This window comes from Nipponia nippon, unplaced genomic scaffold (genome assembly GCF_047370975.1).
Source record: "Nipponia nippon isolate SJK-2023a ecotype South Korea unplaced genomic scaffold, ASM4737097v1 scaffold_10, whole genome shotgun sequence".
Taxonomy (NCBI): domain Eukaryota; kingdom Metazoa; phylum Chordata; class Aves; order Pelecaniformes; family Threskiornithidae; genus Nipponia; species Nipponia nippon.
In genome coordinates, this window is record NW_028262291.1 from 12,124,785 (window position 1) to 12,137,110 (window position 12,326).

At 41.5% G+C, this 12,326-nt stretch overlaps 1 protein-coding gene and 1 non-coding gene across 2 annotated transcripts; both read left to right on the forward strand.

Annotated features, from left to right (window-relative positions):
• Nucleotides 1-130: 130 nt before the first annotated feature.
• On the forward strand, nt 131-11,095 carry EIF4G2 (eukaryotic translation initiation factor 4 gamma 2). Its single transcript, XM_087746661.1, has 22 exons — nt 131-372; nt 1,284-1,394; nt 1,554-1,619; nt 2,049-2,174; nt 2,551-2,653; nt 3,363-3,494; nt 3,588-3,654; nt 3,738-3,889; nt 4,337-4,447; nt 5,048-5,131; nt 5,215-5,313; nt 5,555-5,696; nt 5,788-5,948; nt 6,377-6,490; nt 7,264-7,389; nt 7,624-7,728; nt 7,821-8,036; nt 8,355-8,613; nt 8,809-9,013; nt 9,488-9,699; nt 9,850-9,971; nt 10,271-11,095. The coding sequence occupies exons 1-22, from the start codon at nt 131-133 to the stop codon at nt 10,334-10,336; spliced, it is 3,021 nt and encodes a 1,006-aa protein (XP_087602787.1). The 3' UTR covers nt 10,337-11,095.
• On the forward strand, nt 6,532-6,683 carry LOC148057067 (small nucleolar RNA SNORD97). Its single transcript, XR_015702089.1, has one exon. It is a non-coding gene; the product is annotated as a small nucleolar RNA SNORD97 (small nucleolar RNA).
• Nucleotides 11,096-12,326: the final 1,231 nt, after the last annotated feature.

Below are 12,326 nucleotides of genomic sequence, written 5' to 3' on the forward strand. Positions count from 1 at the left end.
CGCTCCTCGTGGAAGGGAGACCGGACTGCCGAGAAGCAGGGTCTGTCGGCAGCAGCCTCACCTCGCCCATGTTTCCTGTGCGGGCTTGGGCGGCGAGTAAAGCGAAGGCGCTGCTTGAGCGGGGGTGGCGATGCGGGGGGGTACCGACTGCTTGCCGCCTCCCCCGCTTTCCGGGCGGACCGGGGCGGGTGCCGCGAGCGGAGGGCGCCGTTTTCCGCCGGCGGCGAAGGAGCGGAGCCCGCTCACCTCCCTCGCAGAGAACAAAGAGCCGGCCGGGCTCCTGGCGGCGCCGGAGCCTGGAAACGGGCGGCGCCCGGTGGGGGAAGGGGAGGCGGCTGGGTGCGCCGGGCGCCGCCAGCTCCATGCGGCAGGGTAGCGCCTGCCTCCTGCGGGGGGCGCCCCTCCCGCAGCCCTTTTGTTCGGCGGCGGCCATGTTGGGAGCCCTTCCTCGTGCCCGCGCTGGCTCCTGCGCCTGGGCGAGCGGCTGGTGGCGGGGCGCGCTGGTAGCGGCCGCCGCCGCCTTAACGGGGAGAGGTGCGTTCTGTTCTGTTGGGCCTTCCTCAGGCTGGCTTTCCGAGGGGGTGGCTGTGTGCTCAGTACTCTGATGTCTCGGAGCAGACCTGTGATGGAGCCTCAAAATGCCCGTGGGTTTTTTACGCGCTCCCCGGGCGTTTCTATCCCCGAGATTAGCTTTCTGCTACGTGACCGGTGCATTGAAAATCTTTTTCATGCTGTTGCCTTGCAAGCTAAAATTTGAGGTCGGGAGGGGCGATATTTTTTTCATTATTTAGTAGCTTAATTAGCTGTTTGGACTTGGATGCAGAATACATCCCTTTTACTGTATTAAGCATGCGTTTTGTGATCTGGTTCTTCGCACTTTGAAACTTGATTACGTTGTCTTGCCATGATTAATCCTAGTTTGTAAACCATATCAGTAAAGGATTAATTTAATTATGCTGTACTAGCAGGAAAAAAACACTTTCTTTTTCTGCAAGTGCTTTTGGGGGGGTAACAGGGTAAATTTGAGATTCTTACATTCTCAGTCTGTGATTCCCTTATCTCTCCTCCCTCACCCCCGTCGGAAAACATGGCTATGATGATGAAACGTGCCTTTCTGTGCGTATCCTGAGTATCGCATAAATAACGAGTTTTCTTACCTTTACTGAAGTATAGTATTTGGGGGTTCCCCTTTCTCTAATGAACGTTTGTACTTTTATTGTAAGTTAGATACTTTGGCTGCTAGTAAAACAACTATAATATGAACGCTTGATTTGTCTTTCTAGGTTTTGTTTTTCCCCACCCCGTCAATTTAATTTTATTCTTTTGAAGATTCTTCGTTGTCAAGCCGCCAAAGTGGAGAGTGCGATTGCAGAAGGGGGTGCTTCTCGTTTCAGGTACTAGTCGTTTTGTTTGTTCGTTTGATAAACATTTAGCAGTGGAAACTGTCCTTTGAGGAGAATTAAAATTTGTCTTATGGGTTTAACAAAACTGATGTGGAATTGAAAGCATTGAGATTTTGAACTTACATAAGATTACATGGTTGTTTTTAACAGTGCTTCTTCAGGCGGAGGAGGTGGTAGGGGTGCACCTCAGCACTATCCCAAGACTGCCAGCAACAGGTATGTCATCTTGCTCTTCAATTTGGAATGATTTTAAAGGCAGAGAATTCATGATGGTGAATACTGAGTTGAAAATAGAGTATGTTTAAAGTTGTACAAGAAATACTGAGTACGTGACACGTTAATGTCCTCCGTTCTGTGGCAGGATAACATATAATGCGTTGAAAGTGTGTGTCATGATACAGTGATACGAGGTGCACAGACTTTTTCATTCATTTCACTTCAAAAGTTTAGAGGAAGGGTTTTCTTAGGTGTCTTCTACTATTGTTGAGTGAATACTATGCAACATATGTTGCAGTGTTGGTAGGGGTAAGTGCATGCTCTTAGCAAAGCTAGTAACAGAATTAGCCCAAGTGAGGCAATACTGAAAGGTTAAAAGGCCGGTTCTTGAAATTGTGTTTAACAATCATGTTCTTAAAAACTTTACAGCGAGTTCCTGGGGAAAACCCCAGGGCAAAACGCTCAGAAATGGATTCCTTCACGAAGCACTAGACGAGATGACGACTCCGCAAATGATAAAGAACGACATGATGCAATCTTCAGGAAAGTAAGAGGGTAAGTTCTTTGTAAGACTCTTTTTTGTTTCAGCAATATATCTCTCTAATAAATGGGCTGGAGGAAAGGAAGATGTGGGTCTTGAGTTCTGTGGTGGCGGCGGAGTGGGGGCTTGTGGTGTCCTTTGGAGGGAATGAGGCAGAAACTGATAGGCCGGCAGCAGCGAACGCTTGAGAAGTGATTCTTGTTGAGAGGGTTAGTCTTTTCAATAATACTTTACATTCTAAAGATCTCAAAAAAACCTGGTTGAATGGAAAATTGCACTTTTCAATTTTTGTTTTATAGACTTAAGAGGTAAACTGGGGTCTAAAATGACTTGTAGTGTGCATAAAAGATCTGTAATCTGGATTTTTATTTTTTTTTTGTTCCTCTTCAGCATACTAAATAAGCTTACTCCTGAAAAGTTTGACAAGCTATGCCTTGAGCTCCTCAATGTGGGTGTAGAATCTAAGCTCATCCTAAAAGGGGTCATACTGCTGGTAAGTTGGCTGCATTTCTTTTAAATACAGTTGTCTTGCATGTTAGAAATAGAGGTTGTGTGTTTCTCATGGGATACAGAAGTAACATGGCTAATGTGGTGTTTGATAATCCAAACATACGGAAATGTCATTCCTGCTTTTTGTGTAAAAAGGATATACTGGGGAGGAAGTAGACTTAATGCTCTAACTTCTGTTTTAGAAGTCTCAAGAATCACTAAATGTGATAGGGGATTTTGTTTGTTTGTTTGTTTTCTAATAATCCAAGATGCTAGTTAGCAGTCTTACTTCCCTGGCCCCCCTCTTCCTGTTCTCCTGACAAACAAGCCTAATGGTCTTGGAAAAGCTACCACAGGTGATCTCTTGGTGGTACACTGAATTAACTATCATGTTACTTTGTTTAATCAGGGAGCAGATTGGTGATACTAACTTCAGTGTTCTGATGATAAATTTTAAATTTGTCCTGTTAGTTGGCTAAGGATTATAGAAGCTCTTTGGTAGCATAAAGTAGGTTTTTTTTTCTTTTGCTTCAGCACTAAGACTAGTGTTGAAACAAAATCCATTATTTCTGTGTTTGACAAAATGGGAAAAAATAGTTAGATGTCCTAGATCACATAGAGTGGTAATATTCCACTGTGTGTCTTGCAACTCGCTTTCCTAATCATGTTTGTATCCTACTACATGCCACCTTACTCAAACTAAATTTATTTAGATCGTAGACAAAGCCCTTGAAGAGCCCAAGTATAGCTCACTGTATGCTCAACTATGTCTGCGGCTGGCAGAAGATGCACCCAACTTTGATGGCCCATCAGCAGAGAGTCATCCAGGACAGAAGCAAAGCACAGTAAGTATCTCTCTCAATCTGGAATGATAAATTTTGCTGGCATGTATAGTTGTAATGATTAGCTTAATTGTTTTCTTTGTTCTCTTTTCTTAGACATTCAGACGCCTCCTAATATCTAAACTTCAAGATGAATTTGAAAACCGAACCAGAAATGTCGATAGTAAGCTTTAGAACCACTTTAATGCAGAACTTACTTATCTTGTCTTTGCACAGCGATGTTAAACAGGCTTCTTTGTTTTTCAGTCTATGATAAGCATGATGGTCCCCTCCTCCCTGAGGAGGAGGAACAGAGAGCCATTGCCAAGATCAAGATGCTGGGGAACATCAAATTCATTGGAGAACTTGGCAAGCTTGATCTTATTCATGAATCTATCCTTCATAAGTGCATCAAAACAGTGAGTATTCAGATTGGGTGGGGGCCAAGAGCAAAATAGGATTTCTAAACTAAAAAATGCAAAATTTTATGCTGTTTTGGGAATCTTTGAGCATCAAATACCACAAAAATGTTTCCTGTCAATTATCTCCCCCCTCCCCCCCCCGTTTGAAATAAACAGTCTTTTGGTGTGATTAAAAAGTACAGTTGGCTTTGTTCAAAGCCATGGGTTGTCTCCAAGTGAAGATGTAGTTTAGCCTAGACAGAAGTACCACGGGTACTTCAAAGTACATACACTTATGAGTAATAAGTACTTCAGTTAGCAATTCTTAAAAACTAACCTTCAAGTCCATTTGTCTTCAGAACGACATGAAATGTTTCTGCATGTCCCTGTGTACAAAGTTGTTAACTTACTATAAATTGTCATTTGTAATACGTTGAAATACCTAATTCTCCTTTAATATTTCAGCTTTTGGAAAAGAAGAAGAGAGTCCAACTCAAAGATATGGGGGAGGATTTGGAGTGCCTCTGTCAGATAATGAGGACAGTGGGACCTAGATTAGACCATGCAAAAGCCAAGGTACGTCCGTATCCACTGCAGTCATTAACTAGTTAAATTCTATGGCTAAGACTTCGATTGCCTGAACCTTCTGTATTCAATGTTCCATTCGCAATTACAAAACTGAGGTCTGATGTTCAGAGAGCAGGGGTGCCAACTGTGGTTCCCGCATCAAATCTCTTGATAGCAAAAGGAGCCAATCTTGAAATGATTTTAAATGTCTTCCCAGAATTCAGTTAGGGTCATTAGGAAGTCATAAAAGCAAGAATGTTGTTTCTCTAAACGCTGCTTGAAAAGATGTAGTGAGGAACTCTATTCTGAACACAACTAAGTTGTCTGACAGATGTATCTTGGACCTTGACTTCCAAGCTCTAAATGTAAACTTGAAATGGTGTCCTAGTAATGAGAATTTTGGGTAGGTTTTTGTCTCCGACTCAGATGAGATGTTTTGATGCATAAGCTTTCCTTAAGCTCTACTGCCATCAAGGAGATTGAGAGGGCGGGAAAGGGCAGTCCATTCTATTTGATCTTAGATGTCTTGAATGTGGTCACCTTTCCTGAAAATACCGAAGACATTGATAGAATTAGCACTCACTTGTAACATCACTTTTGTTCCCCCAGTCCTTAATGGATCAGTACTTTGCCCGTATGCGCTCCTTGATGTCAAGTAAGGAATTGCCAGCAAGGATTCGTTTCCTGCTGCAGGTATGATGATAGAATGGCTTACTGCTTCCTTTTTCTCTCCAAGTTGTTTTGAATCCTTTCCTAATAATTCATTGTGTTCCAAGGATACTGTGGAGTTGAGAGAACACAACTGGGTTCCTCGCAAAGCTTTTCTTGACAATGGACCAAAGACTATCAATCAAATCCGTCAAGATGCAGTAAAAGTAAGTGTTGCATGTAAAGTTTTGCGCTTGGCTTTTGCTTAAGTATTACAGTGAATCCTTACGCTCTTTATTCCATGTTGCAAAACTTACGCTGTGCGTTCATGAGTAGTTCTCACAGCAGAGTGTGACAGTAAGGGGTTAAGGGTTAAAATTAGATGGACTTCCATAATTCAGGGCTAAAAACTTGACTTTCTCGCTATTACTCCAAACTGACCAAAGTTTCATAATTCCTGTTTTAAAGGATCTGGGAGTTTTTATTCCTGCTCCTATGTCTCAAGGGATGAGAAGTGACTTCTTTCTGGAGGGACCCTTTATGCCACCCAGAATGAAACTTGACAGGGACCCACTTGGAGGGCTTGCTGATATGTTTGGACAAATGCCAGGTACACTGAAACTGCAAGGCTGATGTCATGACTGCAGCTGTACTGTACTGAGCGAGAACTAAAATTGTCTTTTGTCTCCTTAATAATACAGGTAGTGGAATTGGTACTGGTCCAGGGGTTATTCAGGATAGATTTTCACCCACCATGGGACGCCATCGTTCAAACCAACTCTTCAATGGCCATGGGGGTCACCTCATGCCTTCTGCTCAATCCCAGTTTGGAGAACTAGGCAAATCTTTTCTGAAAAGTCAGGTAAGGAAGATGTTGTTCACAGAGTGAATTCAGCATGTTTAGAAGCTCTTCTACAGATGCGTATGTTATGGATTATAGTCTGCTTATGTTGAAAAACTTCCTCAGATTTGATTTTGATAAGAACTGATGCTCAGCTGATATAAAAACTCTAAACCACTTTTTAAATTGTGCAAGAGAAGCAAGGAATACACTTTTTTACTGCAAGAAAAGGTGCATGTGGCTTTGGTGGGTCAGAATGGTGTGTTTTATTTAAAATATAGCCCTGTTTTTAGGGATAGATGCTACTCTCCCACCACCCCTGCTCCTTCTTTCTCCCTTCCTGGCAAATAGAATCTTTGTTCCTCTGGTCCCTCTGGTACTACTTACCATATGATGTACGCCACTCCATCATCTGCACTTCTTTCTCTATATCTCCCTTTCTGAAATAGGGGCAAAGCCAGCTCTACCATAACCAGAATCAGGGACTCTTATCCCAGCAACAAGGACAGTCGAAGGATATGCCACCTCGGTTTTCTAAGAAAGGACAGCTTAATGCAGATGAGGTACATTACATGCCTACATTACTTAAAGCCTATTCTAAATATTGCCCAATGATTATAGCAAGACGCGTTATTATGAGGACTAATGCTGGAACTCTTTCTCCTCCTCCTTCTTTGTCCCTTCCTCTTTCACCTTACCCCTCACTTTCCTTAGGGTATCCAGCGTCCTATGAGCAAGACTGAGATATGAGGGCAATTTCTTGGGGTGTCCCTTCCTTCCCCCACATCTCCCCAAGAACACTACTCTGACATCAGTTCCCATGCATCATATTGATAACAATACATTTAATTAAAACTTCAGAAAATCCTGAACTTTAGGAATTTTAGAAACCCTGAAGTGCTGGACCAGGCTAAATTTTTTTTTTTTTTTTTTTTTTTTTTTTTAGAACTGGCTAATAGGCAAAATGCTAAATGCAAAGTAAACTGCATTGTCCTGATTTCTGAGCAATTGGTAGAGTTTTATCTTGGCTGTAAAATACATCAGCAAACATGCTAATTATCTTCTTGGGTCTCTAACATACTGCATCTAAAAGGAGCAATTCCAGATCTTGATAGCAATGGAACTAAACACCAGTAACTTGCAAGTTGTGATTCATCGAGTCGTGCTTTTGGGGGAATTTCAGTACACATCTGGCTTAATCTGTATTTGAGTGTTAACATTGTAGAAACGGAAAAGTCATGCCTCAGTGGGATCAGTTGGTGTGAGCCCGTGGCTGTGTATTCTTGGTCAGAATACTTGAAACAGTTTGAGTTTTTTGTGACTTGCCTGTTTACAGATTAGCCTGAGACCTGCTCAGTCTTTTCTAATGAACAAAAACCAAGTGCCAAAGCTTCAGCCCCAGATAACTATGATTCCTCCTAGTGCTCAACCACCACGCACTCAGACGCCACCTTTGGGACAGGTAAATATAAAAATTACTATATATTGTTGGCTGTACTTGATTTCTTAATGCATGTTTCTAATACGGGAAGAGAGAGAAGTCTTTCACTGCACAGAGCAGGGTATACAGAAAGACGTCTGAAAACCTAATTAGACTTTCAATTGCCTTTGTGCATATTTAGTGTTCTTAAACTTGATTATAAATGTAGGTAGATGCATACTGCAAAGAAACAAATTCTGGTACTACCTTTTTCAGCCTCCCCAACTTGGTCTTAAAACAAATCCACCACTTATACAAGAAAAGCCTGCAAAGACCACCAAGAAACCACCTCCTTCTAAGGAAGAGCTACTTAAACAAACTGTAAGTTGAGTATGTAATAGTGCTTCTTGAAGCCTTGTATATGTGCTTTAAAAATGAATGTTTGTTTAACTATACTTCTTTTTTCCCTCTAGGAAGCCGTTGTGACTGAGTATCTGAACAATGGAAATGCTAATGATACTGTCAATACTGTGAGAGAAATGAGAGCTCCGAAACACTTCATTCCTGAGATGTTGAGCAAAGTAATCATTCAATCCCTAGATAGATCAGATGAAGACAAAGAGAAAGCAAGTACTTTGATCAGCTTGCTCAAGCAGGAGGGAATAGCCACAAGTGACAACTTCATGCAGGTACTACAGTCTAATAGGCTCACAGTCCTTGTTGCTTGGCTGTTCATGATATTTAGCTTGCGTAAAGGCAGCATGCAGATTTCTCAAAGTCCTCTTGATCCGAAGAGGTAAAAATAATGTATAAACCTGTGAGGGGCATAAGAAGTGATGAAAGGAAGAAATGTAGGTATAGGATTTCAGGAATTGGAAATGGGGAACCTCTTGGCGAGAGATTCAATGCAGAAAAGAAACATGAGGCTCCTATGTAGTAAGAGTGTTACTGTGCACAAGAACAAAATGACTTAGGGATTTCACTTGTGTGTGTTTACTGTTTCTTAGGCATTCCTGAATGTATTGGACCAGTGCCCCAAACTGGAGGTGGACATCCCATTGGTGAAATCCTACTTAGCACAGTTCGCAGCCCGTGCCATTATTTCAGAACTGGTGAGCGTTTCCGAACTGGCTCAACCACTGGAAAGCGGCACCCATTTCCCTCTCTTCCTGCTTTGCCTTCAGCAGTTAGCTAAGTTACAAGATCGTGAATGGCTAACAGAATTGTTCCAACAAAGCAAAGTGAATATGCAGAAAATGTTACCAGGTAAGAGTTACCACATAGCTCTTACGTGTAGTGTGTTTTCCTTAAGTTCTTTACACCAGAGTAAAATAACATACAAGGTCATTTTGATGCAGTTAACTGTCATGATTCTTAAGAGGTGGTTAGACCCATGAACCGTTGATTATAGGTTTTTATTAACACCAGCACTTAAGTGTGTCTGTCTTATTTGCTTGCCAGAAATTGACCAGAACAAGGACCGCATGCTGGAGATCTTAGAAGGGAAGGGGCTTAGCTTCTTGTTCCCGCTTCTGAAACTGGAGAAGGAACTGCTAAAGCAAATAAAATCGGATCCATCCCCTCAAGCCATCTATAAGTGGATTAAAGATAACATTTCACCCAAACTTCATGTAGATAAGGGATTTGTGAATATATTGATGACCAGGTGAGGTGCTATCTTGATGTAGTTTAGGCACATGTTTTGTTAAGCTACCAATAAGTCACTAACTCTGTAAAGGCTGATGTAGCTCTGTGCAGAAAAAGATGGAGTACATGGGGAGATAGATTGTCTGGGTGGACCTCCCCTGTATTAAACACCCATTGTACTTGAGAAGAAAAGCAAGTCTCTAGGCTTGCATCAGTGTGAAGTGTTGCTTTTGCTTGGGAAGGAGAAGTCTAGAGCTGTGTATTCTTTTTCCAAAATGTTTCAGAGCCATAACAGAAGCGGAACTAGGATCTTTGTGGTGTGCAGTCAGCTGCAATACTGATCTAGTGTGCGTGCACCTAACTGCTAATACAAGCAGGGGAGGGTGTTTTTAGTGATAGCTACAAACTGAACTTGAGAGTACTTCTCTTACTGTTTCAGAATGTGAAATCTAGCTTATCAGTTTACAGAACTTACCTTTTTTTTTTTGTCCAGTTTCTTGCAGTATATTTCTAGTGAAGTAAACCCACCTAGTGACGAATCAGATTCTTCATCTGTTCCATCTAAAGAGCAGCTAGAGCAGGAAAAACAACTGCTTCTTTCCTTCAAGCCGGTAATGCAGAAGTTCCTCCATGACCATGTTGATCTGCAAGTGAGTGCTTTATATGCACTCCAGGTGCACTGCTACAACAATAACTTTCCAAAAGGTACGTGCATCAAGATCTTATCCAGAATTTAACTTGTGCCTGCTTGTTTATGTCTGTGTATGGCTTTCAGGCTTGTCACTACATTTCTTAGAGTCAAGTAAGCTGTCCAGAAGGTTATAAAGCTAATGAGGTTTAAATTTGCTTCGATAGGCATGTTACTGCGCTTCTTTGTTCATTTCTATGACATGGAGATCATCGAAGAAGAAGCCTTCTTGGCATGGAAAGAAGATATTACTCAAGAGTTTCCAGGGAAAGGCAAAGCTTTATTCCAGGTAAATTTGCTAACATTGGAGATTTGTCTTTTGTGATCCCAGCTGCACTGGAGTGTTTGAGAACACTTGCAGACAGTGTGTAAGAGTTGTTAATATCTAGAAACTTCATGGAGTATTTCACTAGGAAGGAGTGAGGCAAGATGAACTAAATGTTTTTTCTTTGCACTAAATGTAGGTCTGGTGAAGTGTGGCTGAAAGATTTTTAAAATGAGTTGGGGGGGAAAAAAAGCAGTGTTCTGCAGAAGTACGTAGTGGGGGAATAATTCCTGCTGCCTTAAACTAATTTTATGTAACTGCAGGTAAACCAATGGCTAACCTGGCTGGAAACTGCTGAAGAAGAAGAATCTGAAGAAGAAGCTGACTAAAGAACCAGCCAAAGCCTTAAATTGTGCAAACATACTGTTGCTATGATGTAACTGCATTTGACCTAACCACTGCGAAAATTCATTCCGCTGTAATGTTTCACAATATTTAAAGCAGAAGTATGTCAATAGGATGTCTTCTGCAAAAGGTTTTTGTAGTATGTCTTAATAGTCGACAATAAAAATATTTTAGAGTATCTTTAATGTTTAGGTAACAGTGTATTAGCAGCATGCAATAATTACATCATAAGTTCTCGAGCAGAAGCAGTCTGTTGCAAGGGTCTTCTTTGCTGCCAGTTATCATAGGCTGTTTTTAAGTTAGAAAACTGAATAGCAACACTGAATACTGTAGAAATGCACTTTGCTCAGTGTAATACTTGAGTTGTTGCAATATTTGATTATCCATTTGGTTGTTACAGAGAATCCTTAACTGTAATCGATGGTTGTTGCCGTAATAGTATATTGCCTGTATTTCTACCTCTAGTAATGGGCTTTATGTGCTAGGTTTTAATATCCTTGAGCCTGGGCAAGTGCACAAGTCTTTTTAAAAGAAACAGTTTACTTGCACAAAAACTGATCAGCTGAAGAGATGGTTTAATGCCCTTTGGAAGAGGTTTTTGTGGGTGTGAAACATGACATGGTGAGAAATTTGAATTGGTCCCTCTATTATAGTACTGAAATTAAGTCTACTTAATTTATCAAGACATGTTCATGCCCTGATTTTATATACTTGTATCTATCAATAAACATTGTGATACTTGACTTGTTTCTGAATGTCTCCCAGTAGAAGAGCTTTGACTGACAACTAATTTACTTCTGCAAGGAAACATCAGTGGGAGTTGACGTAGACTGGGACCATCTTAAGAATCTTTATAATAATTGTCTTAACATCCAAATGAATTCTAAATGTGGTCACAGACAAGATTAGACACTACAGAATTGCTGTGACAGGAGGAAAGTTAAGAAATTCTGCTGAAGAAATGGTAGGAGTTTGCCTTGTGGTCCAATGTATGCTTTATCAGTGAGTATGTGCTTTTTAACTTCTAATGCTTTGAACTTTTCCCCAGGTCACATGCATGTTTTTTAATCGAGCGTCACTGACTATTAGCTGCCTGTTTCTCAAATTGGCAAAAAACCCCCACAAAACAGTTCAATGATGTTGCATTGTACAGGCTTGAAATGTCATCTATTAAATACTCAAAATACCTTACTTCCTAGAACCTTGTCCCTAGTGAAATTTTTTTTCCTCATTGATACTCAGACTTTCACTGTTGAAAGGTGATGTATTTGTAATGGCAAAACAGTAGCCTCTCCTTGACTGAAACTTGGTTTTGCCAGTGCTGGAAGTGCTTTAGACTGTGTACTGTCTTCTGCATCGTAGGAGATTAAAAAGTGGAGCGTGAGAAAACTACCAGAGATCATAAAAGGGCTTGCTTTGAGGGGAGGGAGAGTTTGCGTTTATGCACCTTGAAGTGCTGTGGCTGGGGGGGTGGGTCTGGTTCTCTCATTTTGCTGGCAGTTTGCTGTGACAGGCAGGCTTCTGAACCTGCAGTTACAAGTAGCGGCCTCTGGTAACTTAGATTCCTTCAGCGAGTTTCTTCAGATACCTCAGTAACTTGCTGTACGATGTGTAGCCCAGCAAATCAAGGTACCATGCGTCTGCAAATCAAACGCCATTCATAAAGGGTATTTAACTTCTTGAATTGCTACGAAAAATACCGTGACACTTAAACGCTGTCTCTGCATTTCAGAAATGTGGCTTATCTAGCGGTAAACAGGAGAGCAGGATACTTCTGTGGATTCTAGTTCAATTAGGAGAAAAAGGAAAGCGCTAACTACAGTGGCTTGAGGTCAGGAGCTGGCTGCTTTTGATGTAGCTGCAACTTCGGTGTAACAGTGGGGAGCAGTGACATCACGGGGCCTCCAAAGAAGTTCTTAATGTATGTTGGTCCTTCGAGTCATGATGCAGACCTATCTTCAATTTATGGAAGTA

Excerpts from the sequence above, each read along its gene's own strand:
- EIF4G2 (XM_087746661.1), top strand. The coding sequence starts at position 131 with ATGCGGGGGGGTACCGACTGCTTGCCGCCTCCCCCGCTTTCCGGGCGG. Across the intron at positions 1,395-1,553 it reads GGGGGTGCTTCTCGTTTCAG|TGCTTCTTCAGGCGGAGGAG; the intron begins GTACTAGTCGTT and ends TGTTTTTAACAG. Across the intron at positions 2,175-2,550 it reads ATCTTCAGGAAAGTAAGAGG|CATACTAAATAAGCTTACTC; the intron begins GTAAGTTCTTTG and ends GTTCCTCTTCAG.